The sequence below is a fragment of the Doryrhamphus excisus genome, chromosome 4 (genome assembly GCF_030265055.1).
Source record: "Doryrhamphus excisus isolate RoL2022-K1 chromosome 4, RoL_Dexc_1.0, whole genome shotgun sequence".
NCBI lineage: Eukaryota > Metazoa > Chordata > Actinopteri > Syngnathiformes > Syngnathidae > Doryrhamphus > Doryrhamphus excisus.
In genome coordinates, this window is record NC_080469.1 from 14,604,314 (window position 1) to 14,631,831 (window position 27,518).

The 27,518-nt window shown below is 42.5% G+C and overlaps 1 protein-coding gene across 7 annotated transcripts in view; it reads left to right on the forward strand.

Annotated features, from left to right (window-relative positions):
• Positions 1–27,518, forward strand: part of slc20a2 (solute carrier family 20 member 2) — a 43,572-nt gene that overhangs the window by 10,819 nt on the left and 5,235 nt on the right. Inside the window, exons 1-10 of one of the 7 annotated variants that reach the window (XM_058069564.1) lie at positions 3,062–5,686; positions 11,741–12,289; positions 13,748–13,888; positions 14,045–14,130; positions 16,355–16,451; positions 16,624–16,743; positions 18,798–19,031; positions 19,557–20,199; positions 20,294–20,479; positions 25,779–25,863. In XM_058069564.1, the coding sequence (XP_057925547.1) occupies positions 12,001–12,289; positions 13,748–13,888; positions 14,045–14,130; positions 16,355–16,451; positions 16,624–16,743; positions 18,798–19,031; positions 19,557–20,199; positions 20,294–20,479; positions 25,779–25,863 (1,881 nt within the window). In that variant the 5' untranslated portion in view covers positions 3,062–5,686; positions 11,741–12,000. Of the gene's footprint in view, positions 1–3,061; positions 5,687–7,634; positions 7,979–11,740; positions 12,290–13,747; positions 13,889–14,044; positions 14,131–16,354; positions 16,452–16,623; positions 16,744–18,797; positions 19,032–19,556; positions 20,200–20,293; positions 20,480–24,552; positions 24,638–25,778; positions 25,864–27,518 lie in introns of those variants that run through there. The other 6 variants (XM_058069563.1, XM_058069560.1, XM_058069562.1 and 3 more) reach the window with 6 other exon arrangements.

Below are 27,518 nucleotides of genomic sequence, written 5' to 3' on the forward strand. Positions count from 1 at the left end.
AATTCTGTATTTCTCAAGAATAAAGGGTATTTATTTATACAGAGGGGAACTCTGTTTAGTAGTCTCGTACAGTTTCCCTTGTACTCCCCTCCTCAATTATTGATGTTAACTTGCATAATTTAACCTTCTTGGATGGATGATACTCCAAACATAGCCATGAAAACCAATTTGGAATGGAGCCTGGAAAATGCACTGATACCCAAAATACTGTACTTGTATTCTTTAAGTAACCCCAGGGAAGCACTGAGTGTGTGCAAGAATAAACAGGTCTTCTCCATATGTGACGGTGCTATTCTCGGGTAAAGTCAGGCCAGTCAAGTAGGAGAGCAAGATTGAATGTCGTTCAAGTTCTCAATGATTCCCTGACTCTGAACAGCTGATGACATCTTCATAATGTTTCACACGTTATAAGTATAGTTCTCCATGGGGAAACAACTGCAAGTATTAATGCTCAATAGGCGTCTGTGGCAAGTCTGTCAACATAATGTTTACACATGAGTAAGAAATGAAATTAAATCATGTTATTTTCCATTCACTCTGCTGTTTGTTTTGTTTCCTGTGGGGATTGTGGGTGAATCCACTTGACGATTCTTGCTGCACTGATTATGTCAATGAGTCATTATGAAGGACTGCTATTGTATTGTTCATTGGCAACTTTCTGTCCACAGTTTTTGAGATATCAACTAGGGGTATTATTCAAAGAGTTCAATTAGTATTCACTTATTGGTGACTTCATTTGTAAGATTTGCATATGTGAACATGGAAAATGATGCTAAATGAACAATGTATTTTTATTTTGCTTTGGTCCCAACCAGAGTACCAACATAGACCGCATTAGACCGTTAATGTGACTGCCACAAGTTCAAATTGTCTAATTCTGTCTGCACATTTGTGAGTGTCACTCTTAAGTTTTCACCTTAGCATAACAGACCGCTAATCCGCTGACTCACTGACTTGCGGACATAATCCGACGAGCCTCGTGCCTCTGCCGCCACCGCGGCTTCAAGAAGCCCTCGTGCGGCAAGGTTAAATGCATTGTTAATACGAATCGTGCGTCTACGTCCGAGTAGGAAGGAAGCCATTGCTTTAGAGTGGCAGCCAAGGAAGGACCTCATGTACCCCCACCCCGCCTCGTCTCGTCTCCCACTATGTGCTCACAGCAGCAGGCCTAATCAAAGAGCCCCCTAATACTGTTAGCTGGGTCATGTGCTGAAAGCCAGGATTAGGAGCAGGAGGGCACAGGCCAATAGATCCAGCTTCCAGTTTAGCAGGGAACCTTCTCTCTCACTCGCTTACTCTTACTTTACAGTGACTCTCTGTGTCTCTAAAAATATGCTCCACATACAGTAACAGTAGGTTTATTCCTTTCCCCTCAACTCTAAGAAGAGATATCTGAAAGATATGTGAGAAGTTGTACATATGTCTGATCTTTTTAAAGCATGCCTTATTGCTCTCAAGGATCATGACAGCCATATGTTAATTAGTTAATTAATTCATTGATTTTCTACCGCTTATCCTCATGTGGGTTGTGGGGGTGCTAGAGCATATCCCAGCTGTCTTCAGGCGAGAGGCGGGGTACACCCTGGACTGGTCGCCAGCCAATCACAGGGCACATACGTATAGACAAACAACCATTCTCACTCACATTCATACCTATGGACAATTTGGAGTTGCCAATTAACCTAGCATGTTTTTGGAATGTGGGAGGAAACCGGGGAGAAACAGAGGAGATTCACGCATTTCCATAAGCATTTTTCTGTTACTAATTAATGTTGCCCCTCACCGTCTATCCAAACCCTTGCGTCCTCAGCTACTCTCTAATAAAGTCCAGTTTGCCCCACTTCACATCGAGACTTGCCAACGCTAGATTACCAGTCTTGGCTGTGGAGAGCGAGGTCGGTATGTAGAACTTCCTGGTGCTCCTGTATTTGCAAGCTTCAAGCCAGATTAACATTTGTACAGTTTGCACACACAACCGTCAGAGAATTTAGAAATGGGGGGTGACAAGGTGCCAAGTTTTTGCCTCAGAACTTTATGGCTTCTTTTCTTCTTCTTTCTTTGTTAAACATTTAAATGAGCAAAAATCCAGAGTAATGCATCACATGTTTTTTTTGTCAGTTATTCAAGTTGAAGTGATGACAAGCCAAAGTGGAAATATGTTGTTAGCTAGCTCATATTAACTTGTTTTCTCTTGTTATAATGCACAGAAAATAATAACTAAAGCATTAAAGAATCAATAATTTGATTTGAGAATCGATTTTAGAAACTAAATAACTCGTATCTGCCGTATCGATAATGCATTATCGATATGTACATCCCTACCGACCTGAGCAACATAACAGGGTCTCTGTCCTGGATGTATACCATGAAGTAAGTCAAGGCAACTCAACTTTCAAGAAGTAATTCCATCTTTGCTCATGATCAAATGTTCGATCACATGATTCAGTACTGGGATTTGATCACAATAATGTTCTACATAATGTACATTTTAACCCATTCACTGCTAAAGACATTTGTAGACATCTTTTCAAAAAGTAGCACTGACTGCCAAAGACGTGTTTTGCTTTTTTTAACGGGAGCAATAGATCTCAATTGGGTTAAATAGACGCTATCTTTGCTATTGTGTATCGTTTGTATTTCTGCCATTTCTAACCAATTAAAAAGTTCAAAACTAAAGAGCTATAGCTAGCAGCGTACAGGTAATTTTTGCTATTCTTGATTGAGATTGGCACTCAGTGTCAAACTGTTTCATTTGCTACCGTTCACACATCGCTCCATTCTAGGTTCCACTCCAACTTGTTTTCGGCTGTCATGGTTTCGCTGTTATTCAGCGTCTAATTTTGGATAGTTTGAAACCAACAACACTCACTCACACAGTGTCAAGACAGCAGAGTGTTATTCAAAACAATCAAAAGTGAGGAGTCACTTTGCCATTTCAGAGCGGGTGAGTCAAAGCTGAGCCTCGGTGAAACCGAAGAGATCTGACCTTAAAACACAATTTTAACATAACTTACTCATCTCTCTAGGGCGGTGGGGTGGGGGGATGAATTGTTTGCTGTTGTAACATGGCTGGCATTGCTGGTTGTTGCTAAGGCCTCAGGCACTCGTGGATTGTTTGGAGCATGACACTTTTAATCTCTCCAAACTTTAATTTCCTTTTGTCTTTGGTTTGTATGTGTAACTGAACAATTTCATCCATCCATCCGTTTTCTATGCCTTCTATGCTTATCCTCTTTAGGGGCGCACAGGGGTATGCTGGAGCCTATCCGAGCTGAGCGTGCGGGAGGGTACACCCTGGACTGGTTACCAGCCAATTGCAGGGCACATATGAACAACCATTCACACTCACATTCATACCTATGGACAATTTAGAGTCCTCAATGAACCTAACATGCATGTTTTTGGAATGTGGGAGGAAACCAGAGTATCTGGAGAACACCCACGCACACACGGGGAGAACATACAAACTCCACACAGAGATGCCCAAGCAGAGATTTGAACTCAGGTCTTCCCAATCACCTGACCGTGTGGACAACATTAACTGCACAACTCAGTTAATGAAATCAACATTTGCTTGCCACTTCACAATACTGAACATGGTAACCATCTTGACTTTAATGGGCAAATGGATGTGTTGATGGAGGTAGACATGTGTGTCTGCATCAGCTTCTTGTTGGGATGGTGGGATTGTGCTGCAAGATGTTTTACTGTAGAGTGCTGACAAGAAGACAGCATGATGATGCTCTACATGTCATTTCCACAATCGTACATCAGACAAATTTCAATTTAATCTTTGTGATGGCCTTGGCTTTTTGGAAGGGACTTGATAGTAAAGATAACTGAGCATTTTACTTCCATAAAGATGCCAAGCAGCTTGTTGTTTTTTTTTTAAAGGTATATACGGTCCAATAGCAACAATAACATTGAGTTTGCTTAGATTGATACGATGGTCTGTCCAAATATAATCTATAATATATAATATAAACGGGAGACGGTGTTGATTTGGCTTAGTTTGCTTGTAGGTCTTGCATGAGTATGTCACAGTCAAAACAGTATAGTCGGAACATAATGATATAGTAATGTTTGTGCTTATAAAGGCCATTTCTGGTCATTTTTGGTGGTCAGTGACCATTTTCCAAATGTTTAATTTGACAATTGCAATGAAATATAGTGTCTGCAAAGGTCTTTACCATCCCTGAATTTGTTTTTGACTTGCATCTGCAAGAAAGCAGCAATACTATACATTTAATTGCTATTCGACCGATGCAGATAGGTCCTAATTATCTGTGCAGTCATCGCTCCCTACTCTATTGCAGCTTTTCAAAAATCTATCCATATTTAATTTGTGATCGCTGTTCCGTGGTTGACTACGGTCTATTATTAGTCCAAAAATATTCATATTTAAGCAAACTGTATGTAAATCTGGCAAAATTAGTCATTACCTAAATCTGCTAAAGTACAAATGCAGTATGACCTTAAGACCACCAACTTGTGAATGTAGTAGTCTAGATCAGTAACTGTTTGCGACCACCACTGAAACACCAGACTTGAACAACTTGCTTTTATTGCAGGTTTAAATTATCTTACAACAGGCACAATCATAATAATAACACAAAAACCATAATCATAATAACATGCATTACTGTTGTGGCGGCCACAACAAGCTAAAACCCCACTCTGAACCCCACACATCACTTCCTGTCCATCGATTCTACTCCCTATAATGTGAACTATCTTATAGTTATTTCATGTCTAGATAATAATAATGTTAAAATGTTGAAGTTTTCTATGTTGCAACTATGAAAATATTCAATTTCTAAAGAAGGAATCCTACTTTGTAGAAATTCACTTTTCACAGTCGGGTCTGGGATCAATTAACCTCGATAAAGGAGAAAATACTGTATAATCAAACATTGTAATGAGATGAATTATGTCAATGTCATAAAATTTAAATAATTCACACACAAGAAGCATGATGAAAGTGGAGTCGGTATAGATTGTGTACTGTACTAATAGACATACTGTACATAGAGAAATGCAAATAGTATGTCAAGTTAAGTTCACTGAGTCATCATGTGGTGCAGTTAAACGTGATGAGAGTTTGCAAATGCGAGGTTGTACAAATGTACAGATAACTCCTGTACCACTGTGCCATTGAAATGTTTTCAACGCTGTTGAAAAACTGTCAGTGGAGCACTGGCTATGTTGAGACACGTGAGAGATGTGAGAGACGGGTTGCATATTTCTGTGTACGCGTGCGCGTATGTGTGTTTGTATGTGAAGCCATTAGAGGTGGTGTTGAAACAGACTCAATGCAGTCATGCATGGTGTTGTTGTCATTCTTTAACACCCCCCACCTTCTCCTCTTGTACATGGAGCCTGACTGATCATAACAGTGTGTGTTTGTGCGTGTGCTGGGCTCGTCGAAGGCAACAGCGCCCCCCGCTGCGGAGCACAAAGTCAGAGGCAGCAGGTGCAGCTGACGCAAAGGCTTTCTAGCAGGCAGGGCCAGTTGGGGCACCGAGAGGGAGAGGAGCCACTGGAACTCCAGCAAACACTGAATCAGAATTCACAGACAGACTGGACAAATCAATGTGTGTTTAGAGAGGGAGAGAGCGAGAGAGAGAGGGAGACTGGACCGAAGCCAAACCACTCGACAATCAAAATACCTGCCTCAGTTATGAATGTAAGTAATATTTATGTTGCTTATGGTTGAGCTGCTACAGCATTTGTGTGGCAAGCTATGTCAAAGCAGTCATAAACTGTCAAATATTACCAAACCATTGTGCTAAAGATGTGGAAGGGGAAAGCAGCTTTGACAAGTTAGTTAATCATGTCTGCGGCTCTCACTGAGGCATTGAAGCATTCCTCTTGCAAGATTGTTAAGCATTAGTGAACCGGACTCTGCTTTTTTTGTCTTGAGATCAAAGATCCTGCTGTGACTTAGGACAAAGCTGGGAGAACCAAACACAGCAACATAACGGCACACTGTTTCCATTGTGTGATTGAAAGGAACAATTGTAGCAGGGATGGTGTGTGGTCATGTGCCAAGAGCCTCTGTAACCAAGACAATGTCTCTACGTGTCGCAGCATCAGCATCATTACCTCCTCCAAGGTTGCAAGGTCTTAATTACTGTTTGCTTGCAGGGTTATGGTAAAAAAATATTTTCCATGATGGCTCCGGGACCAATGTACGGTGGTGGGTCCAATTAGGAGGTCGTTGCGTGACTAACCTGCGATGTTATCTGTAGGCCTGAAGGAGTTGTGGCATTCTGTGACTGGATTGTTGCTTAACCCATAGCCTCTGACCGGATTCTCCTGTAAATGCCTTTATTAAGTTTGCTGATATGTATGTTATAGTCATCAGGTACGTAGTCTACAAAAGCAAATAACCAACAGCGTCTTTACCGTCGGGCAAACAAATGCAATTACAACAAATTAACTCTACAGATGGCAGTATTGACACTACTCTAGCTATGAATAGTCGGACATACGAACAGACTGTCGTATTAGCTTTAGCCTTCACGGTAATGTAGCAGCTAAACACTAACACTAACTCACTATCATACTATTCATACGCTATGTTGCCCAATTTGGATTTTTTTTTGTTGCTAAAATTTGATGTGGTTTTTCATGTTACCAAAAAAACTCCCCAAAACTCCCCAATGTGCTATACTATCACTTTTTTAAAAATAATTTTCGGATACCTACATTGATGAGTACCTTTTACACCTTTCGACGGTGTAGTATATGCAAGGCCTGAGTTGCATTTAAAAAAAAAAAAAAAGGTAATTGTTCTGGTCACACTGACATGAACATATCAGATGAACGACCCTCCTGCAGTCATGCCCAGTCTGTTGGTCCCACTCAGCTTGTACAGCTAACAGCTTATACAGCTTGTACCGGGGCACGCCCATATAAGGAAGTCCTGCTCACTGTGATGTCACAATGAGTCAGTGTTAGAAAAAATACCTGAAAACGAGTGTTCAGAGCCATCCCGAACCTCTTCCAGGGCTCACGTCCAAATGGGCAAACCTCAGGACTGAAACTTTGGCATCGTTTAACATGAGAAGACAACATTTCTAGGTCAGAAAAGTGGAAAAAACACAATATGTCCCCTCTAAAATGACAAAAAAAACTAAATTGTCATAAACGGTATGTAAAATGTTAAAATTTTATAAAAATGATGTATCTCCTGCTTCCAGGTAACAAACCATCCATTTTGCAGTTTTACTAAATTAACAGCCAAGCTGTGATTAGAGCATTCATGGTAGTTTCGGTTAACAGGGCCTTTGCTGGTTGCACCAAAGAGGTACACTGCATTCAGTTCAGATACCATCAACCATCGATTTCACACACTGGACTTCTCGCTAAGCCCATCCCTACTACTGAGTGCTATTATCGTATTTCATCAGTGGTTGTGTCGTATCAGATATTCAAAATGCATCCTTCAAATTGATCTTCCTTTTATTTCCTTTTTAAGAAGGAAAAGTTCTGGCTTTGAATGTCCTTGATGGACCGACTCCCACAAAAATCACCTGTCTTATTTCCGCTGCTCTGACATCATTGGCTGCCTCCTCCTCTCCCGTCCGTCCTCTTTGCACGCCGACAGCCACTCATTGGCCGGCGTGTGTTCTCAGGGTTGGATGTTATCATTTGAAGAGGCTGTCTAGACTCTCCTCTGTTCTGCTGTTCAGCTTCTCCTGCAACACCGTCACAACCTGCTGAAGTCCCACTCTGTCTGTCCTCCTCTGTCCTGCCTCCATTTACTCCTCCTGTCATCGGCCGTTCTCCACTCTCTACTCATCTCCTTTCCTGTCAATCAAGGCTCTGCCTCACATTTAATTTTCCTCTTGCTAGCTTACCCCTCCTGTCCCCTTCCCACCTCCCGCCCCCCTTTGGCTATCTTCCTCTAAAGTGCTGCTGCTGTTTTGTCTGTATCTGCGACACTTTCTCACAGATGTGTGGACACGTGAAGGTGAGTCGAGTTGACTTTTAGGATTCCTCACTTACTCTTGCTTTTCACCACATCGCTGTCGTAACTTAGTGAGACATTTGTATATACAGGTACAGCCCGTGGATATCAGGTGTGTCAGAATGTGTATCCCATGCATGTGACTTCCGCCTCTGGTCCTTTCAAAGTCAGAATGAGGGGAGGACGGTGCTGCTGCATGTCAATGCGGGACTGAGCTCGTGACACAGTGTTTTGTACCCGACTGTGGTGGTGGTGCTGCAGTGGCATCTCAGGCAGATTAATGAACATTGTGCTGCAAACAGTGAAAGGAGGGGAACACATTGTTTGCACATTGGTGGTGCACGCTTCTAGAGGCTGATGCTGTCGCTGCTTAACGTGATCGTCTGGCGTTGGGGAAAATGTTATGCTTGTCTGGTTTTTACCCTTATTATGTGTTTGCTCGCTGGCACATACAGAAAGAAACAGTCTCCACTAGAAATAATTTTTAAAAGCTCGTTGGCGCAAAGATTGTCGTGTTACAGTGTGTTTATTGTATTCAGGTCAGGGTAACAGGTTGTCTGGGCTTTTTTATACTCTTATGCACAAAATGCCCATTTGATTCCTCGTTCTTTCAGACTTGCGCTGTGCACAGGATGAAGACTACCTAGTACTTGTTTACATTCAAGCCACTTTCTATTTTATCTACTTACGCATTGTACACTATGGTTTGGTAACTTAGCATGGAAATGCTAAAAATAGCCATAACTAGTGTCGGCCAGAGTGTAATTGGAGGATTTACCCTGCAAAATCTCTGACGTTACAATTGTTGTCTAGATTGCCTCCAGAAAGCACAGATAGAGGCTACATTTTCTGCAAATGACTATGAACTCTAAACAAACTCTGTACTGATTATGCACCACAGAGATCTAAGAGATTGCAGGATAATCTTCTTTGCAGTTTTTGGGGAAATTTATGTTGTGTAAACATGAACTTTGTCAGGGTCAGCACCTCGGACAGAGGTTGTCCAGGTAGGTTATAGAAGATATTGACACGTGGGTATACATTATACAGTAGGCTTATCACTGTGTTTATAGTTAGCTGTAGTGCAGAACTGCACTGCATCATACTGAGATCTCAAGATTTTTCATGTGTGCCTTATGTTTTGGCTTGGCTATTCTGCTAATTATATTTTTATTTTTCAGTTGCTTAATGATTGCTTAAGTATTCATCTTCTGTTTGATTTTTAGCATCAGTGCTTGCATGTGCCTTCTTAAACAGGTCTTGGCTGTTTGAAGAAATGCCCAATTCTTTTGTTTTTGAGGATTTTGAAGATATTTTGTTGGCTTGTTTCTCAGTTTTTCATGGAATTTTTTAAATTAAATGTATCTGCTTTCTACCCGCCTTATTTTTTGTCATCCATACTGAGAAGTTGAAACACTATATAAAAACAAAAACGGCACCTTCGAAAAATAAAATACACATTCTATGGGATGTGCCAAAAGGTGCTGAAAGCGATGCAGTGTAAATCCAGACAAGAGACAAGGAAAACAGACAGGCATGCACATTGCAATACAGATTCAGAATTTGGATAATAGCAGTTTTGCATGCCACTTGAGACGCCATCAGCCACTTGTCGCTGATGGCTTCTGCCTGTGGGAATTTCACATTAGCGAATCAGGAGGGGACTTCGATGTCCACCACCTGATGTCATCTGACGTCTACGGGGTGATGTCTGTGACTTGAATTACAGAATTGTTTGAGCCATAGTGCGTATCAACTCGAGACAACTGTATCGGATGTTTCAACATAGGCCCAATACTGTATTATTGCACCCCTAGTGTTCATGTATCGTAACACATATCACAGGCAATCAGCTGGCCATGGTTTCATTTTGGAGGAATGCCAAGTAGCAGGTGTATTTGTTAATATATGGTAGTCTGGTTAATATCCCTGGGTTTTGGCGAGTAGCTGACAGTTTTTAGTGAATGGCGAACCAAAGTATTGAACTCCTTTATCTCTATCTTATCAAAGGCTGTGTAGACCATAGTAAATTACAGGAAAAAAGCAACAGATTGTGCACAGGAGGGATGGATTTAGAGTCTCAGCAATGACCAACTAAAGCCTTTCTGTGTGACCTCTGGTTGTCATTTGTTCTCACTGTAAACACGCGCATTTTTAGACCCATTTTCTCAAGCTCTTAGCCTACAACAACTCAATAGTTAGAATACCATGGAGGCCGTTTCCATTCTTGGATTAACATAACTTTTCCCAAAATGTGCTCATTATAATGGCTTACCCATCTAATACTGCTACAAATTTGTTTTCTTGTGCACAACAATTTGAAATGCACAGATTTTGAGCTGTAGATGAAAGGTAAATTAATAGCCAATAATTAGGACACCCCCTACTTGTGTGGGCTGTGCTATTATTTTTCTGACAAAGGTGGCATGGTGGCATTATAGTAAATACTCCAAGACACCTACTGTAACTTTAGGCACCAAATCACCATGAAATTGCCAGTACTGACAATCACAAGTTGGTAAAATTAGTGCAAAATTGTTTGGAAAACATGGCTGCCTCAACCAAAACATTGTTGCACGGTGGGGTTTTGTTACTGATTGCCCATAAGTCTCATCCTTATGAAACTTTGAGCCTATCTGTATTACATTTACAGTATGGCACCATGTCTTCCAACACACACAGAGGTCTGCATAACCCAATAGAGGTAGAAATGTGACAGAAGTCTGGTATTTCCCTGCCCGGTGGGAGCGACAAGATTCCGTCCTTTTATGACCATTTAGTAGGAAGTGCTGTAACTTTGCAATGGGAGCTCAGGGCTATTTTACTTTGTTGTGAATTATTAACTTGATGTGGTAACCATTTAGTGGCTATCATCTTGGCAGACAAGCATCTTATGGCCCAACACAGCAGACTGTTACTTGTTGCTGATCCCTCGGTGGAAAAGGTGATAATAGTTATCTTTTCACAGGGATAAGTAGCACATCATATAATTTGCTGCCTTTTTAGAGACATGACAGCAAAGCCCGAGTTCCCTTTATAGCCGACTGCTCCGCGGGAGGCGAATTTAACTAAGGAATTAAATAACAGTTGTGCATCACTCCAAGATGACACATAACGATCCAGTGTGGTTTGACCATGACCTAATCAAAAACAATTAAGCTTTTTATGTGCCTATTGTGGTCCAACGAGGAATAAAGAATAGTGTGTGACCTCAGTATTTCCAGATGGAGCTCTCCTATGAGGAAGAGGGTAACTGCCTGGCCCCCTGCTTGTGATGAGCACAGCTCATGCTGAGCTAATCGACGTGTTTATATGGAAGTCTGCCTGTGAACAATTGGCATAACCATCGAAGGCAATGGTGCATTCGCCTCCTGATGCAAGCGACAATATGTTTGTTTCTAGTTATACCTCACAATAACAGTATTAAAATCAGTTGGCTGTTATGTCTGCTAAGAACACCATCTATGGCATTAGCTAAGAATGGCCATAGTAATCGTTTTGCCAAAGAATTGTGTGGAATTAATGGTCAGTAACGGCATCTTGAAACAATTGAGACACACGACTTGGTCAACAAGCACTTTTAAATCAGTCTCGACTAGTTTGTGGTTCAAAGAAGAACATGACTTTCACCATGCAGAGCTCCACTACAGTAAAAATAATCTCAGGAAATCACAAGGCATTGTTGATATTTGCGGGCTGATGCTGTTGAAAAAGAAGTCATGATTCACTCATTCCGATAATCTGTTTCTTCTTATTCTCCTGCAGGTTAGGGAACGTGCAGACAACCTGCCTCATATTAAACTATGGAATGCTCCCTGAACTCACCATCACTAGTCTCCAATCTTTGGACTCAACTCCAAGAGTTTAGTTAGCAGCTGTGTTCCTCCCCTCCAACTCTTTCCGACCAGGGGACGAAGAAAAGGAGTGGGGCTACCTAAGTCCTCCGCAAAAACACAGCGCAGATCACTTTTTTTTTATTTCACTTTGTTGTCGTGTGTTTGTGTGTGAGGGAAAACCATATCAACATGGATCTGGAATCGTACCTGTGGATGGTCATTTTTGGCTTCATCATCGCCTTTGTTTTGGCTTTTTCCGTGGGTGCCAACGATGTGGCCAATTCCTTTGGCACGGCGGTGGGGTCCGGCGTGGTCACACTGAAGCAGGCCTGCATCCTCGCCTCCATCTTTGAGACACTGGGCTCTATGCTGCTGGGAGCCAAAGTGGGCGAGACCATCCGCAAAGGCATTATCGATGTCAGCTTGTACAATGACACGGTGCCTGTGCTCATGGCGGGGGAGGTCAGCGCCATGGTTGGTAAGTTACATCAGGTGCACAATTAATAATTTGGCTCCAGTCTGCAGGCTCTTTACTGTAGAGGTTTTTGTGAGTGTGCTGCAATCAATATAAACTGAACTCTTAATATCACACGTACGCTTTGGGTCGCTACACTACACGAGTGAAACAAACTTTCATTTTGGGTATTACAATGTACATCCAGTGTTGGTTGAGGCATATGTACAAACACTCACATCACCATGACACACGTGCAAAAGCACAGGCAAAGAGGCTACGCAACTGAATACAATATAAGTGAAATGTACATATCAATTTAGGATATGACAAAATTGTGAATATTTAATCCTAAAATGGATTATGGATACTTTCTTGCCGTGTATCGTTTTAAAACAATGCTTAAAATACAGCCCTTATAAACTTCTCCCACTGTTCCGACATTTTGCATGTCATTTGCGAGGAGAGAATGCTGCCCATTGTTGTGTATATGTTCCACGGTGTTTACATGCGTCTCGCATCACAGCAGTCTTCTTCCACAGTGGAACACATACACAACAATGGACAGGCGACAGCATGTAGTGATACGATGGGAGAGAAAGTAACGCCAAATGATTCAGCGGTCAGATTTTTTTGAAGAGGCATTTTTGTGATCTAAATACATTACTCTTTTGAACGCATATTGTTTTGAGAAACCAAACTCTTTACATAAGTGGCCCCATTAACTATCTTAAATCCGAACTATCTCTTTAAAATAGCTCCACTGATCGTCAGATACCTAAAATAAACATCCTGTTAACTATTATGTTGCACTGAAACAGTGTTTGCTTTTTCACACTTGCTGGTTGTGTACTAGTTAAAATATGTAAAATATCTACCTATTTTCTATACCCCTTGAACTCATTAGTGTCATTGGTAAGTTGGAGCCTATCCCTGCTGAAGGCTGCAAAATAAAAACTATGAAATTGAAATTAAGTTAGTTTTCTTTCACCGTATCATCATATTGAGGTATTATTGTAATCGTATTGTCGTACCCTGAGAGTCCAGCCTTAATATAAATTACAACGGTTACATTGTTGTTCAATGGATTAGGTATTCTCAAATTAAATTGAATGCTTTTTTCCCCTTCAGATTTCAATGGCATCCACAAGCGTTAGAGTACATGTTTCATGATTTTCAGACATCACGAATGAATGACGTCACGGCAGTCTGCCTCATTTGTCAATGTATCACATAAGCCCGCTTTCAGTGTCTCAGGTGTCTGGATTCTCCAATTCAGTCAGTTATTTGTGTGGTCACGGATAAGGAACTAGCCTGAGTCAAGGGTCTACCTGTCACACTGTATTTTGTGTCACAAACTGATGCACACAAACTGATGAATGGCTTTTTGTGTCTAAAAATAGTGGAGGAGTAAATGTGTCCATTTGCTGTGGTATGTGCTGTGATCATAAATTCATGTAAGATGACATGTTTTGTTTACAGGCTCGGCAGTGTGGCAGCTCATCGCCTCCTTCCTCAAACTGCCCATTTCCGGAACGCATTGTATTGTGGGCGCCACCATCGGCTTCTCCATGGTTGCCATCGGCACCAAGGGTGTCCAGTGGATGCAGCTGGTTAAGATTGGTAATGCTGTGAAACTCAGTTGAAAGAGAAGAACGTTGCTTGCATAGTTAGTTGACCCAGGTTCACATGGGCTGACTGGAGACGCTAATACAAGTTGCTATGATATAAAAAGCTTATTAGTTGCCTTCCACTTGTCTGATCATTTTCTTTCTGCAGTGTCGTCGTGGTTCATCTCTCCCTTGCTATCTGGACTTATGTCTGGAATCCTCTTCATTCTCATCAGGAACACCATCCTGAATAAGGTGGGTTTGTGTCATTGGACCTGATATGATATGATATGATAATTGACAAAATAGGAGGGGTTATGGCATAGATGAGGTTGGGATTGCCAAGTAATGCAGCAGCCATTTTGTGTCATTGCTTCATTTTGCGATGAATTGACAATTTTACTCAACGCAACTGTATGAATATGCCACCATAGTCTTTGCTTATTGAGTTGGATTGCCTTAGGTTAGAAGCTGTTATTTTCAAAAAAGTTGCAATGTTTGTAGTTTTGAGATACTTTAAACTGTCAACATGTGGAGGTACTTGGTGGTAAGATTGGGGAGAAAAAGTGAAGACACAGACACACACACACACACACACACACACACGTGTCCACACAGACTTGTCTAAAAAGCTTCAGCACTGATAAAATCCATTTGATTTGGCAACACCGCCGCATCTCATCTTACATAACAGGCAATCTCTGGCGGAGACAGAAGGAGAACGTGTGGTGGATCATCGTAAGGTCACAAACGCAAAATTGATGACTCACAGGAGGTGTCGTCCAATCGGAGCAGGGCTGTGTTTCGGCACAGTCCTGTGTGGGTCATCTAAAAGGGAAAACGTTTGATTATTAATATTTAAGGCTTATATTTGACTTGCGGGTCATTTATCAGACTTCTCAAACATGCACACACATCTTGCAAGAGTGAATAGTTTGACGTCATTACCTGTTATCACAATTTCACAACTTGAATATAAGATCTGTAAGAACACCAAGCACAGTGGTACAGTACTTCTTGCATAAAATAACTGGTAGCTTACTGTAGCAAAACTGATGATGTCATTGTGTTTGTGAAGCTATCTCTATCCTGCAATGCACTAGATTAGGATTTACCAATTCTGTGTCATGATGATGTGATTTGAACTGTACTGCTAAATGGAAATATGGCTTAACATTATAGGGGGCTCAACCCTTATTACTGTTTTGTAAAATATAGTATCTCCTTGTATCATTTAAATAACAGACAGGAATTGGTGCATTCTGTGCATGTCATGGTGCGCCACAACATTGCTGTGTTTGCATGTGACTGTACATACAGAGACAGAACAACAGCTCTGTGTTTCAACAATAACGGTGTGAGCTAAAATAGTCTAACCGGCAGCAATATCACGCGACTGTTTGCTAAACAACACTGACATCGGAGAAGCTTCTCATCAGCTGATCTGACTCAGCAGGGGTAGAGTTCAGCGGCTATTGCCATGGTGATGCCATAGCTTTCACATAGGGTTTCAGACTTGTCCGCTAGAGGGCTCATTTACAGGTTATATAATTGTGAATGCTAGCATATGAAATTCTGAACCACTTTTTCATCCATTTCTTAATATTATTACACCCTTTTTTGTCCGCTAACTACTCCCACAGTTTCCAACCGATTTCTCAACATTGATACATCAAAACGTCCGGCTCATTTGGGAAAGAGGAGCTACAAAAAAATACCCTTATTTTGCATAATTCCACATTTTCTAGGACATTTTTCCCATGAAGATGAATTCTCACATTCCTCAACTGATTCATCCAAGACAGACTGCTTATATAATAAGGGACAGCAAACAGTTTTGGTCTGCGCCATATGGTGTGGGAATTTTCTTCGCGGGGTCACTCTGGTGTGAACTCCATAGCTGTAATTCAGGGTGCATGCAGCCTAGAGCAGTAATGCTTGTTGAGAGCCAGTAATGTGAGTGAAAAGGAAGATGTTCCAAGGTTTCCACATAGATTAAATCCCTACATAAATACAGAATAAATGTTCATTTTTGAACTAAATATGTTGATACGGCGGTGGAAAAACGCCTTTTATGGAGTGTGAATGGAAGCTAGCTGGGTTTGTCTAGTTTAGCAGAGCATGCTAGTAGAGTAGTGTGTTTGGGACTCAGGCTTTTTCAGTGTGTTTACACAGTGTTTTCTTTCGCCTTCTTAATGTAAGCGAGCATTTTACAACGCATGCAGACATTGTGAAAGTTATTAGTGGCCGTTAACAAATCACAAAAACACACACTTTGTCATGTTACACTGTTGCTGTGCCTGAGCTGTGGAGACAATTCAATATCATGCAGTTCTACAGTCTCCACTTTGCTGCAACTGCCTGTTTTCATGTTGCCCTCAGTCTCCACTTGGATACAATGCCCCATGTTGAGATGTGTGTCTTGTTCGCCTTCATTGTTGCATGTCAATGCAGTTTGTTTTTCTTTTTACCTATGTAGGAAGACTCTGTTCCCAATGGCCTGCGAGCGCTGCCGCTGTTCTACGCTTCCACCATTGGGATCAACACTTTCTCCATCATGTACACTGGAGCACCATGTAAGAATTGCATGATGCATGTAGTCTCACACCAATGTATGATCAAATTATCATGTCAGTCATAAGAGGTGCTGATGCCACTGTAAAATTCCTACTGCAGGTGTGACAAAAGTATTGATAGATTAAGATACTTGTATGTTGATATTTTCTTTTCCTCGTCATCATGTTGCAGTGCTTGGCTTAGAGATGCTCCCGGTGTGGGCAATCTTTCTCATCACACTTGCCGGATCACTGGTGTGTGCGGCTGTGGTTTGGATCGTCGTCTGTCCATGGATGAGAAGGAAAATAGCAAGTAGGTATCCCAACACACCATCATGACTCATGCCACCTTAATGGTGAGCAATGGCTTAGTGGGAGTTGCTGTGATTATCAACCTGCTACAATAATTGATCTAAAGAGCAGAGCCTGTGCACTTAAAGTTCAGAATTTGTGACTAGTCATGAACCCTGCACATGAGGCCAAGTGGACCTGTTGCCAAACACATTGTGACCTGCATACCCGGATGGATTATAGGTGTTGTTAACACTCTTAGCTCGCTCATTATTACATCCGTCTAAAACAAAGTGGTTAATGGCTGAAGTTGTGTTTGGATTGGGGGATGTTTTTGAACTAGACTGGGTGAGGGTAGGGGTCGGGGTGGGGGCTAGCTCTAACGGAATTCTTTGGCTTTGAACCAGCTGGTGGCTGAAGTTGTGTTTTGTTTCTTCAGCGGAATGTCGTTCCGTAGTTTTCAAAAGTCCAGCTACAGTAAAATCTGACAGAGAAGCATCTGCCATGTCTAGTTTTACATTTGTTGAGAAAAAAACCCTCTTTAATGGAGTCTTAAAGAGGACCTAATGTGCTCATTTTTGTGACCTTTGTATTGAGTTGTGAATTCCTGTAGAGCAGATACACACATTAACTCATACATCAAGCTTTATAGATCTTACAGAATCTGCGCCTATTCCAGCTGTATTTCCTTGGCTTTCCAAAACAGTCTGTTTTAATTTATTCTACCCACGGCGCGTCTTTGAGCACGCCCACTGATTGGTCACACTCCCAAGCGGACTTCCGGACTACCGCTGAACCCCATTTTCTAATTTTGTCAGTATAGTAGTTGAGAATAAATGAATAAAGCCTTTGAGGAGGTACTTGAAAAGTGGTTAGGAGCTACTGGTAGCTCATTAATAACAGGTTGGAGACCCATGACTTAACGTGTATGAACCCAAAGAGTGGTAACGTAGCGTTAATTGAGTGCAGACAATCTTGGCACAACATTGGTATTGGTAATGTGGTCATTACACATTTGGCGGACGGTCAAGCTCCACCCACGTCCACAGAACAGTGCCATATTTTTCTCTGGTCGGCAACCTGCAACTCCAACCACTTCTACCTTATATTTTCCACTTTAGGCAAGTTAGCATTCCCTCAAATCTGAAAAGATATTTCCTGGAAGCCATTGCTCTGTGCTAACACAGTGAAATCTTCGACAAACAGCAGGATGTTGTACCCAGGAACATAAGGAAGTCCGCCTCACTGTGATGTAGGAAACCCCCCCCCCCTCCCCGCCCCCCCCCACACACACAAACACATCACACTGACACAATTTAGTACGATATATAAAACATTTCTCTCATCATTAAAGTTTGTGTTGTGCACGCTAAAGACAGAAGCTAAAGCAGACACGGCAGCTCCAATCCGTTCTGTGTGTGTGCACGTGCTAGGAGAGAGCGCACACACATTTAACCTCAGCCCGGCGTTCGCTGAATGAAACTCCTACAAACACCATGGGACTGAATTGCCAGCGTTGACATTAAAGCGGTGTTCGCAGTACATATTAGCCTCCAACGACATCAACGGCTCCCTAATTACAACTGTAGGCACTTTTAAAGATGAAGCGTTCAGCAGCATTCCTGGTTTTCAGACCCACAAACAAAACTATATTTTCAAGCACGTATATTGCATGCACTTGTTTCATGTTTCCTATTTCAAAGCAGGTGGCAATATTTCAACTAAGTTTAACTGTTAGAGGCTAATTAAAAGTTGAACACGTATCCTTGTTGTGATTCACCACTCTTGCAGTGTGGGAGGGGTACCGCGACTGCATGTGTTGCAGGGTCCTCCGGCAACACAAAGCTGCCCGGCAGATGCCTGTCTGTAAATCTTGCGGCGAATACACACGCGTATCAGCCGATACCGATTCAAGTAAAGAACGCAAATATCGGCCCGATATATCGGCCGGCCGATGTATCGGTCGATCCTTAATTCTAACTACATTTATAGGTCAGAAAAGTGGAAAAAGCATTATTGGTCCCCTTTATGTGAAAAATGTCTTTTCAGCCTTTTAACTCTCCTCCCATTTTACAGGTCGTCTAAAGCAGGAGCAGGCCTTGTCCAGGATTTCTGACGAAAGCCTGGACAAGATTCCCGAGGAGGAAGAGGAAGGCCCTGTCTTTAAAGAGCTGCCCGGGGCGAAGGGCACAGACGAAGCTGTGCTGCCGCTCACTGGAGGCAGCAGTGAAAGGAACCCTCGTACCTCCAACAGCGAGCTCACCAACTTGGCCAACGGAGGCGCTGTCATGCCCAACGGCCGAGTTTATGGTAAAGCATTTATTTTAGTAGCTTTGCTGCTACGTGTTGCCATGTAGGTGCAAATACATCATCTTGGGAAAAATACAACACAATAATGCTAAGCCAACTTAATTTGTGTCAAATGGCAGTGGCAAAATGAGGTTGTTTGCTAAAATGCATCTCTTGGAATACAGCCCCCGGCTGAGATGTACTGATGTAAACACATCTCATAATTGAATTGATTTTGAGTTTCTACAGTGTGAGAGTAAATTGAGTTTGAGGTGACCACAAAACTGAAGAAGAAAAGTAGTGGAGGCCCAATTACATTGTACATTGATGGATAATGGAGGCTCACAGTGACACACTTTGAAAACTGCCTCTAACTCCATAACTGGATTTACCTGTTATTGCTTCTTTAATCGACCAGTCCAGGGTGTACCCCGCCTCGCCCGAAGTCAGCTGGGATAAGTTCCAGCATACCCCCGTGACCCTAGTGAGGGTGGATGGATGGATGCCTCTTTAATTTCTCCTTCCACCTACTTCTCTTGCTTGCAGGTCGCACCCACTCAATGACCAACGGCTGCCTCAAGTCACCAGTTTCCAATGGCAGTTTTAGCTTTGATGGCCATATGCGCAGCGATGGCCAGGTATACCACACTGTGCACAAGGACTCAGGTCTGTATAAAGACCTCCTACATAAAATACACCTGGGCCGCATGGACGACAACGAACGGCCAGGCGCCAGTGCAGCCCAGCCCGACAACAACTACCGCCTGCTGCGTCGTAACAACAGCTACACTTGCTATACAGCCGCCATCTGCGGCATGCCTGTCCAGCCGCTCATGCGCACAGAGTCGCGGGATGACAGCGAAAAGCTGGTCGGGGAGGGCGGCGGCGGCGGCCGTAGCAACAGCGTGTCGTACTCCAAGAAGCGTGTACGCTACGACAGCTACTCGTCATACTGCAACGCCGTGGCAGAGGCGGAGATAGAGGCAGAGGAGGGTGGTGTGGAGATGAAGCTGGCCACCGAGCTGGAGGGGGTGGAGGAAGAAGGGGCGCCCGCTCCTGTGCCTCTGGATGACTTGGCTGAGGAGGATCACGAGGAGAAGGACAAGCCTGAGGTTTTCCAGCTTTTCCACTTCCTGCAGATTCTCACAGCCTGTTTTGGCTCCTTTGCACATGGAGGCAACGATGTCAGGTGTTCACCTCACACAGCACCCCTAATGACCAATTAATTACAGCCTCTTTCCCAGCAAATGATAAACTTTTTTGGAAATATTCCTTCTTTTCAGTAATGCCATTGGACCCCTGGTGGCGCTGTGGATGATCTACGACCAGGGTGGCGTGATGCAGGATGCCGCCACTCCCATCTGGCTGCTGTTTTACGGCGGCATAGGCATCTGTGCTGGCTTGTGGGTGTGGGGCCGCCGGGTCATCCAGACCATGGGGAAAGACTTGACGCCCATCACACCATCAAGGTGAGAAAGCACACTCAGTGTGAGGTTGACCAGCATGTGTATGGTGTGTGTGTGTGTGTTTGGATGGATTGCCGACATGCAATTGTTGCAGGTTTTACCATAAAGCTTGGCAATGTCCAATTGTGTTTTGTAAAACTTGGCTAGTAGGTGTTTACATGTACATATCAGGACTTACTGTAACGCACAATTGCCTCAGAATTTTAATACGCTGAGTGGCGGATAAACTACTGTAATTAACTCATGTTATCCCATGAAATACACAAACGGTACTGATTATCAAGTTATTGGTAGTTATTAGTATGTTATGATTTTATATTGGAAAAATTTAATAGAAAAAAAAAGGATGACATTTACACATGATGCTTTATGGTTCTGGCGACCAGTCCAGGGTGTACTCTCTCTCGCCTAAAAGTCAGCTAGGATAGGCTCCAGCAGGATAAGCGCAATAGAAAAAGGATGGATGTATGACTATGGTTCTGAACTAACTTGGAAATGGCCTTTAATACATATTAGACCTTTACACAGAGAAAGAGCAACGTGTTTGTTGTTGTTTTTCTGCCTTTCCACTTGTTACATAATCATGAATAAATCAGAAAGGATGCAACACATAAAGCCCAAGGGCTCACTTTGTCCTGAGACCTTAACAGCTGCCAGCGTGCATCCTTGACCATGGATGACCAGATCGATCTCTGGCTTGCCGTTTCCTTGCTAATATTCAGGGACGTTCTTGTTCATCAGCTCTATGCTTGTTGGTGCACGTTTAGTAAAAATTAATGCTTCTGCTTCTATCGCAGCCCCAAATTTTCTAGAATGATTTGATTTAAAAGGTTATGTTTGCGGTCGCTACCTCTTTAAGCAATGCAGGCTTTCATTACTTAATAAGGCAAAATTCAGGCCCAAATAGTTTGCTGCCAAATTGAAACGGGAACAGAGTGAATTTGACAAATGTTGGCTGTACATTTGGACTAGTGGAAAGTGAATGGAGTTTGGTTCCACAAACATGTGAATATAGACTGTTTTTGCCAACTTCAGATTACATGTATTTTGCTGGAAGGACAGTTTTAGGTTGTTTTAACATGCGTTCATTCATATTTGTGAACAACAATCAGTAAGTTGGAAATAATTTAAGTTTTGCTTGGGGCCTTAACTTCTGCTGCATTTTTTTGAGCACCTGGCAAGAGGTCTGCTATTGATAGTAGAGTTGCAAAGTATTTTGGTTCTTTCCTGACTACACTTTGGGAACACAAGATCAGAACAGATTGCTGAACCTCAACTTGAACTTGGACAGGCGAGAGATACATATTCATTGAAATAAACTGGTTACAAGTACTGACAGCTGGCCAAGCTAACTGGCTAACTGCTGCTGAAAGTGGTTGCCTACCAACAATGCCAAAAAAAAAGCAAAATGATACTAGTCCTGGAAATCCCTGTCCAAAATCAGAAACTGAGTTGTTCTGGCTGACAGATAAATTATATTTTACATTAGAGGGCATTTTGAAGAATGTAAATCTGGGTTAGAGCACAGCATAGCACAAGGATACCAAGGCACTACGAGATGATATCATCAAGGTACTACAAGATGATAATTCCGGATAATAATTAGATGAATATTAAAGATCACATAATCATGACAACAAGGAACATGGAGCATAAATTCTTTTGATACCAAAAACTATAAGAACATGACTGCTGGCTCGTACGCTAGCAATATTCATTAATTCATTTTCTACCGCTTATCCTCATGAGGGTCGCCGGGGCGCTGGAGCCTATCCCAGCTGTCTTCGGGCGAGAGGCTGGGTACACCCTGGACTGGTCGCCAGCCAATCACAGGGCACATATAGACAAACAACCATTCACACTCACATTCATACCTATGGACAATTTGGAGTCGCCAGTGTTATTTTGTGCAAAAAAGGTCTATATTGTTCACAGTTGTGAATTAAACTGTATTGTTGTAAAATTTTTGTTCAGCAGGAATAAAATAACTGTTGTTGTTGGCTATTTGCATACTTGTCTGCTATAGGCTATACATAATAGCTAACGTTAGTAGCTAAACTTGGACAAATTGCTAATATTAGCTGACAACAAGCATAACTAGTGTGCATTTGTGTGTTATGTCGGCCTATTCAAAGCAGCAAGGATATAATGCTAACAAGCCCCTAATTTTTCATTTCTTTGATGGTTGATTGTTCTTACTTGGTGTGTGTGTCGTCAGTTGCCTGGCAGAGGCGTTCCACAGGGCTACAGGAAGTAGATTTGGTAGTGTAGAAGGGGGCTTTGGTCACAGTCACACTGAGAACACTGGTGCTGATGAAGGATGTCAACCTGACTCGTCCTTTTGTGCTTTCATTCCTTCATGCCCTCCCTCCTAAACCTGGTAGTCTGTGCTTAATGCTCTTCTTCATTACATCCCCTTTCTTTCTCATCTTTGTCTTGTTTTGTTTTCCTCATGTCTCACCTCTAAATCTTGTTCCTTCCCACATGGTCATTCTCACGGTCTCACTGTCTCATGATTTTACCCTCTTTCTTCATTTCTCCTCTTTCCTTGGCACCGTCCTTCCTTCCTTTTCTTTGCTAATCTCCCCTGTTTCCATCACTGCCTCAGAGCTTGCCAGCACTCAAAGACAAATTTGCTCTGCTTCTGTGTTCTAAAGGATCTCTTTTCCTCCTTGCGTCTGTTTCCATGCCACAGTGTGACAAAGTAGTGTGTGTGTGGGAGCAAGGACAGGCCAGTGTCTTAATGTGCTTGAATGGTTGTGCGTCTATTATGCGGTTTCACATTTGTTTCTGCGGGCACTGGAGATGCACATTGCAGCTTGATAAACAGTTTTAGTCGTTTGAGACATTTATGTCCTTCTCTCAGCAACCACTCCCACATAGCTTTGCCTGCCAGCCACTGAGAGAACGCTCCAAGCGGATGAACAAACCTTTTACAACCTAAGAAGTGGTGGACTGTATTGTAGAATTGTTATTTACCATTTAAATCATGATATACGTATTACAATCAGCTGTGCAAGCTAGGAGCTGTAAGTCTTCTTCTAATGGGGACAGTCCATTTAGTGTCCAAGTGTGTCAGAGGATCTGCAACCTGGCAGTATGTGTGTTTTGTGTGTGTAGGTGCGGGAGGATGCAGAGAGGACAGTTGTCTGCTGATGTTGTTTTGCCGTGGTTTAGCCGACGGTTGCCTGTTGTTTTTACAATAAAGAGATTGTTGATCATCCACCTCCCCGCCATACTTCCAACATCCGGGAAGATCCTATAATACGATCTTTATCCCTAAGGATAGTCCAACAGTCGAACGATTGAGACAAGTGCAGCCAATATTCAGCATGTGTATTCTTCATAGCGAATTCCTCTCCAGCCAGTCTCATGTTTTTAGACAATAATTAAGTTTTAAAATAATGTATGGGAGCACACACGTAATCAGAAGATGCTGTAACACGGCACCAGCACCGATGTTGTAATACCTGCAAGGACAAAACTGTTTAGCCAACATTAATACTCTAATGACTTAAACTTTTTACAGCTAAGGAGTGCAACCAATATTTTAAAATGAATGCAGAGGTAGATAAAGCTGCTGGATTCTGACTGTTGATACTGCTAAATGTGGCTACTGCCATCTTATGGTATCTTATGGTATGGGCTTGAATTGAGAATTCAAGCCCATGTGGATTCATTTTGCCTCTCTGCCTATAAGCAAGAAGTTGCAATGGATTATGGGTTTCTTCTAATCTAGCGGCGTCCAAGTATTTTTTGTTTGTTCAGGTTTCACGTAGTATGCAGTGGAAACACAACCCCCCACCTGTGAGACCTGATGGAAACATGTTTGTGTGCGTGAGTAAGGTGGAGCTGATCATGTTTTCCATTATTGTGTGTGTGTGTGTTTTCAGCATGTTTTAAAGCTGTTTTAAGCTATTGCGTGACTTGCTGTGTTAAACATGGTTGCCGGAATGTGGTCAGTCAGTGCTATCGGCAGCACCCCCCCAACAACACTACTCATATCCCCCCAGCCTGCCGACATTACAGTGAAAAAATGTCTTTGCTCCTCTTCCTCTGTCCTCCCCCCTCCACAGTGGATTCACTATTGAACTGGCGTCCGCACTCACTGTCGTGTTGGCTTCCAATATCGGAATCCCTGTCAGTACCACACACTGCAAGGTATGGCAACCAAGCGGGGCCCCACGCTGGCCCCCCAACAACTCACCCTTTCCTCCTTCAGCTGGCTTCTTCAGGGGAAAGGGCGCACAAACACGTCTGACCAGGCCCCACCAGTCATTAGGCTCAAAAGCATATGTTTATACCAAAGAGTTTAGATATCACTTTTAGACCATACACGGTGGAGCCTCTACATTTTTTACATTTTCCCATAGGGAGTAGTGGAATAGAACAACTTTCAGGGCCAGACAAGTGGTAAACACGTCATCTATTAATGTTAAAAAAACAGAAGTTAGCCACTGTAAAACGATTTACAAAAAACTTTCTTTCAATAATGTTGATATTAAGTAAACGATGCTGGAGTCTTACTGTTGTCAATATGATCTTCTAGTCATGCTCTTCTTCTCTCACACTTGTCCTTTTATTGTAAAAGACAAGGAAAAAGCAAAAAATGCTACTCCTTTGATGCTGTAGTGAAGTTTGTGCAGGTTTAGAGGTTCCCTTGTATTTAAAAATGACTTATTAGATAATGAGTGTTTAAAGGACAATCAGAATGACTTTAATTGGGGATTTCTCATTTTGGGAATCAGTGGCTCCAAGCTTGATGCACTTGTCAGATTAGCGCTGGAACAAGACAAAAATGTTCCAAATTAGCAGAAACCTGTACAATCCTTTTCATCCAAAGTGCATCCAAAGCCAGCCAGCCAGATTGTATGTGCAGCCAGATACTGGTCGCCCCATGCAGCCGAGTGTGTGCCCCCTTTCCTCTGCCTCCTTACAGGAACGTCGGCTCCAAACCAGACCATACAGCAGGACAACTCCCACTCTTGATATCCCCCTTTCAAAACAGCATGGTGTCTCATCCTGTCTCATTCCTTTTTTCCCATTTCTCCTCGTCAGCACTGGCATGGTTTGGCGTGTGGGCCCTCCACCCTCCTGTGCTTGGCTGCAAAAGCAGACCCTCCCCACCACCACCAATACCCACAGCAACAGAACCCTCCCCCCATACCCATCCATCCACACCTGTCACAACTTGTTTTCCACTTTTATTTTATCTCTACCCTCTCTCCATCTTTCTGTGTCTCCCTCTGTCTCTCTCTCTCTCTCTCTCTGTCTGTCTCTCTCTACCCATCTGTCTTCACAGCGGATTTTGCATTGAAGTAATGAGTGCGCTAACAGTGCTTGTTGCATCAAATGTGGGCATCCCAATAAGCTCCACCCACTGCAAGGTATCCCAGCTTCTGGTCGTGAAGCCGTGCATAAAGAGATGCCCCCTGGGCTCGGCGTCATGGCTTCACACGTAGATGTCACTCGCCAATCACAACTCCACAGTTGCGGTTTTGAGCCTTTCTGTAGTTTCCCTGCAACTCTGTACGAATGCCAATTAACTGGAACCGATAGTGTATACTGTATGTCTTCCAGTTGGTCTGTGCAGATAGACATTTAATGTTGTTAGTGGCACAGGGCAGGAAGCAATAAAACCCTACATCTTTTTCCATCTATGCCAATTGAAGACAGTCGGAATGATACAAACCAATGAGTTGTCTAATGGGGAGACTACAAAAGCCTCAAAACTGGTATTTACAGTAATTCCTCACCACTAATTGTAGGGTTGGGTGTCATTTACATATCTGATACCGGTGCCAAAGCGGTAGTTTTCCAACGATTCCGGTGCTTAAAGATAACATATGCCTTAATTAGTCCCACAAGGGGAATAGTGTACTGTAACATGTATTTCAAAAGTTACTAAATATCAATAATATATGTACAAATATTTTTTTCTCTTTAAATTTAGACAGTGTGGCTTACATACCTGTGCGCTCTACAATCCAGAGATAATTGATACAAAGTTGTGGCAACATGCGAGGCTATCCACTGTGGATATCGTTTCAGCCTCTCATCCACACTGAAATGGCATTCTGGGTGTCCTTAAATGGTATTTTTCGAAAACGCCTTCGTCTTTTCCATATTGACGAGCAATCCGCTTCTTTAAAACGATGTCAGCGACCCGTCGCCGTCATGATGTGACCAGAAGTGAGCTTTGACGACAAGCCAACACCTGAATATTTCAAGTGTCATGACACGGTCCTGGTATTTTCTTGTCTTATATTGTAAAAATGATGCACATGTAATTCCTCTTTGTCATAATTAATCTTTGACTTATTCGATATTATGTCACGTGGTGCCGCCTGCGTGTCAGTTCACAGCGCCACACTTAGGTGTGATCCGTTCCCGTCTGGATACAAATATTTGCTAATCAAGGGCAGTTTGGATGCAATTTTTTTTCAACCCGCCAAAAAAAATTCTCTGAAGCATTCCTGTGTGGACAGGGCCTTATACTACCGTTATAAGAGTGTTTGCTAGTTAATCCTACATGAGAGTCGTATATTAATTGAACAAAATTAAGTTACTGTAACAACATCCTTTCGTTGTGTGCATTAATTCAGCAGCGAAATAAGGCACCAATATCTACTCAATACGCCTTTACTTCTGTTCACGTTGGCACCGGTGCCACAACGATACCAACTTCCGGTACACATCCCTACTAATTTGTCACGGCCCTCACATTAATATTCTTGTCTCACCCCCCAAATACACACTTACGGCAAAATGCTTGAATCTTCTGATGCTTAGAGTTATATTACAGTGATTTCTTTGATTGAATGATTGCATCTGGGGGACCCACTGAAGGTGTCAGATTTCAGATGCCGTAAAAATGCAATTATTTTATCTCAACTCAAACATTAATAAGGAGTAATTCCAAAAAGGAGCCGACAACTTCAGTGAACGTTCCCCAGGTGACGGAAGAGGTTCAGCCGGATTGATGAGGAGCCTTGAGCTGCTCCATGCTGTGATTATGTGCAATGACCGACTGTCTCCAATC